At 29.3% G+C, this 4,140-nt stretch overlaps 2 protein-coding genes across 5 annotated transcripts in view; one reads left to right on the forward strand and one right to left on the reverse strand.

The window, feature by feature from the left end:
• Positions 1–4,140, forward strand: part of LOC107609379 (nudix hydrolase 3) — an 11,667-nt gene that overhangs the window by 1,337 nt on the left and 6,190 nt on the right. The gene's annotated exons all lie outside the window — the stretch shown is intronic.
• On the reverse strand, positions 1,230–3,329 carry LOC107609380 (bidirectional sugar transporter N3-like). The gene is made up of 6 exons (XM_016311330.2): positions 3,060–3,329; positions 2,588–2,624; positions 2,288–2,498; positions 2,044–2,205; positions 1,835–1,954; positions 1,230–1,745 (listed from the first exon to the last, which is right to left on the reverse strand). Exons 1-6 carry the CDS (start codon positions 3,106–3,108, stop codon positions 1,446–1,448), a joined length of 879 nt encoding a protein of 292 aa, XP_016166816.1. The 5' UTR covers positions 3,109–3,329; the 3' UTR covers positions 1,230–1,445.

Raw genomic sequence — 4,140 nt, forward strand, 5'->3', positions numbered from 1 at the left:
TTTTTAATAATAAAATTTTCACTAATGTTGATTAAAAAAAATGATAGAAAATGATCAAAATTTATAGTTTTTGGTTATTAATTAATCATTAATCATTAATAATATGAGATAAAATATGTTGTTGAATTATCAAACTAAAAAAATAGAATTGATCATTAAGTAATGGCAAAAAATAATAAATTCTGATAGTGTCTTATAATTTCTCTAAATAAATTTAGTATACACATTCAAAATGATTTTTTCTTTTTTTATAAGGAAAAGTATAGGTAACCAACAAGATTTTTGAATAATGTGTAAATAATGTGAATTAATAGGGTTAAAAGAGTAAATTTAATTAATAGCATTAAATTAGGGTGTAATATATTTTTATTTGATTGGTGATTGTTCATGTTGTTCAAAATTTTCATTGTTTACCTAGCACTCCCTTTTTATAATAAAAGAAAATTTTAAGGGATTCCTTTGATAAACTATATCCTCTTATTTGATAATTGAGATAAGGGATTGAAATAAAATTTCATCAAAACCTAATTGAATGTATGTTATGTCCTTTTTTTTAATATATATTCACCAGAAATTAAGGTTGTGTCCTAGCAAAATAGTATCCAGAAGCCACGCAAACATCACGAGGAAAACTACTAAATGAGAGCTCATTGTTTTGTTTGGAATTAAAACTCTATCTACCAGGACCTATTCGAGCATACAGAATAATTAAATTACTTTGATGTTAAATGAAAGGAATAAATGAACAATACTTAGATATCATATTTTTCATTTAAGATGTGTTAGGTTGGATGCGTAGTAGTTATTTTTCTCCTAACAAGAAAAAAAAAAAAAAGGAAAAGAAGCTAAGTGATAATACTAGAAGTTTCAACTAAGTAAGAAGTTATAACTTTTAGTTTCTTCTGATTATATATAGACTTGTCAAACTCCACTACAAAAAGAAATTTATAAACTCATCTATTATTGTACCTAATGCTTTATCATTTCCTTCAAAAATTGTATGCACTCCACCACAATTAGTTAATAAAACTCATATTTCCTTTCTTTTCAATACATGCTCTGTATTTGATTTGAAAACATGATTGCCCATGAAAAAATTAAAAAAGGTATTTAATTTCTAGCAAGTAGCAAGAAATACAAACACCAACATAGAGTAAAATAAAAGCATATAGATGATGTATGAAGCATGTATAATAGGTAACTACTGAAACGAAGATGACAGAAATAACTTTTCATGAAAATGCTTTGTTTAAAAATGTGACTTATTTATTTAGTCACATTTTAAACAAAGACAATACTTTTATATCATATTAAAATCTAACCGTACAATCCATCGTCCAAAGATAAAAAAAAAACATTTTTATATAAAGACAATTATAAAATTTTCATGATAGTATCCACTTATATAACATGGATGGCATGAGCTACATCACTGATATATCAGATCACACTGGGGATTTGTGGTGATTCTTCTGATCTTGTTGTAGTTGTTGATCATTGACATCATCATTAACAACAATATTAACACACTTTGCAGCATCCACTATTGGTATTGGGAACACTTCACAACCCCCCAATGGATTCACCACAAGTATGTTCTTAATTCCCAGATCCAATCCTTTCTCCTTCTCCTTCTCCTTCTCTTTCTCTTGTGTCTTCACAACAACATCACCACCACCATTTCTGTATATGGCATATAGCAGCATCTGAAGTACCCCAAGTGCAAAACCCAACACGTTTGGTAGCTGACAATTAATTACTCAATTAAGTCATTAGGTCACTTTCAAATTCTTTAACTTTATATTCAAACTGATGATAAAGTTGGTGTACTTACAGCAATACAGATATCCCTGAGAAATAAACCATATGCAAACCACATAACCGCACTTAATGTGAGGAAAAACGACAAATTGAATGGCATAAATTGAACACTCTTTGTTCTTATAACCTGTGCCTGCATCACGTACAATAATAACTAATCACAAAGCTAATAAAAACTATGATATTAAGAAAGAAATTAAATGGTAAGAATTAATCACTGACCACAATGCTTAGAGGTGCTGCAAAAACAGTGACCGAAATGGAGACACAAATCCATCCAAGAACTTGAACTCGGAGAATACCATTTAGTGCAAAATGCGTCACAAACAGGATCACCCCGAATAAACCCATGTTCATTCCAGCAAATAGTTTTACTGTTAATTTCTGCACCCCAATAACATGCATGCATGCTTAGAATTATTGAATTATTGAATAGTGGCAGTAAGAGTAGAAGTAGTATACATACCCTGGCATCATTGGTAGCATAGATTATGAAGATGGTGATGTAAATAATCTCAATGACACATCCAACAGAGTTAATAGTGATGAGAAGAACAGCATCTGTTTTGAGAAAAGCGTAGTACAACCATAGCATACAACTGAATAATGCTACCAAGTAAGGTAGTGATTGGAATCCTTCTGTTGTTTTCTTCTTGTATATCCGGTAAAATGTTGGCCTGAAAATTATATAATATTCACCATGCTTTGTTTCAGTAATTAATTCTCGTAATTAACACTAATTATTTGTTATTAGTTCACTACTTACAGCGGAGCCAAGTACACCAGGAACGATATCACGTTACCTATGAATAATGAATCAATTTCAAAGTTAAGAACAGAAAATAATTAAAATTGCAATTTTGTGATCAACCTAGCAAGCTAGCTACCATGGCTATCACTCAACTAATTAATAAACTTTATGATACAATATTAATAATACTTCCAAAAGATAGAGAAAGAAAATATTAACTACTTCTAAAGAAAATAAAAGCTTAAGATCAGAACCATATCGTAATTAATTTGAAGTTGTGAGTGGATTCTTAATTGAGGCAAGAGACAAGAATGATGCAAAAATGGATATAGAAAACAAGTTAGAAAATTTCACTTTTTATGTATACATGCATTCCACTCTTGAACAAGAAACAAGAACAAATTAAATGAAAATAAAGAATATAAGAAAGAAAGAAAGAAATTGATGAGGATCTAAAAGAAGATGATATTAATTATGAATGTGTTACCAAGTATGCCAAATGTAAAGGCCAAAGAACTGGGATGATTGGTCGTCATAGCCACAATCTCTAGAGAGAAATTTGAAGCTATTAGCACAAGATTTTGGGGGTTGCAAAAAAAACCTTAGGTGGGTTTTTATTGTTTCCAAAAGCAACCCCTCAAAGTTGTGATGAATGAAATGGAATGAGGAATTTGTGTTGAGCAACAAGTGGTATATATAAGAAAAAGAAGAGAAATGGGAAAAAGGAATTAATGGAAGAATATTATAGTTTGAGGTGGGGGTGCATGTGTCAATGAAGTCATTCAGGTTTGATGAAGGATTAAACTTATTTAGTAGGTAGCGTAGCACAAAACCATTTGCCTTCCCATGTCACCATTATGTATCTATATATGCTTGCCAATTGATTTTTTCAATTTTCTGCTTCACCAAAACACAACTCCTTAAATCCCTTTCCAACAAAACAAAAGTGGAAAATATTTGACGGTGAGAGTTTATTTTATAAATATTTATTTGAAACTATGATGTCACATGAATAATATTCATTTTTCGATCATCACAAATCAATTATTTATTTCTAACTATTAAATACTAACAATCTTACGTGTATATTAATCCCGCGGGAGCCAATAGAATAAGTATACAATGTGTACAATTGACTGATTCTTTGACCCAATAAAAAGAAGTAACCATCTGTACGACAGGTTTGAACATCCAGGGTAAAATACTATTAATTTATCAAACACAATACACTCATATTATATGGAATAACCATCCAAATACTAGAGATAATAAACATCTGATATCCTACTGAATAACTTTAAATAAACATCCAATACTTTAATTTTAATTTAAAATTAACCTCCATTGTATGCATTGTACGGAACATGTATTGGCTCCCTATATTTTTTCTTAAAAAAATATCAATAATTATTTAGTTATTGTATTTTTTGACCAAGTTGGAACTCGCAACCTTTAAAGTGAATATAAAAAGATTGTCATTTAAGTTATAACTCATTGGCTAGTTAATTATTGTATATAGAAAAATATTTTTTAATTTTTTATTATATTACTATAAATAATTTAATTAT

Source organism: Arachis ipaensis, chromosome B07, assembly GCF_000816755.2.
Source record: "Arachis ipaensis cultivar K30076 chromosome B07, Araip1.1, whole genome shotgun sequence".
Classification (NCBI taxonomy): domain Eukaryota; kingdom Viridiplantae; phylum Streptophyta; class Magnoliopsida; order Fabales; family Fabaceae; genus Arachis; species Arachis ipaensis.

Bases quoted from the DNA above. Each gene is read 5' to 3' on its own strand.
- LOC107609380 (XM_016311330.2), bottom strand. From the start codon at position 3,108: ATGACGACCAATCATCCCAGTTCTTTGGCCTTTACATTTGGCATACTT. The intron at 2,625-3,059 runs GTAACACATTCA...CATTATTCATAG, and splicing joins CTTTACATTTGGCATACTTG to GTAACGTGATATCGTTCCTG. The intron at 1,746-1,834 runs GTAAGTACACCA...ATTAATTGTCAG, and splicing joins TCAGGGATATCTGTATTGCT to CTACCAAACGTGTTGGGTTT.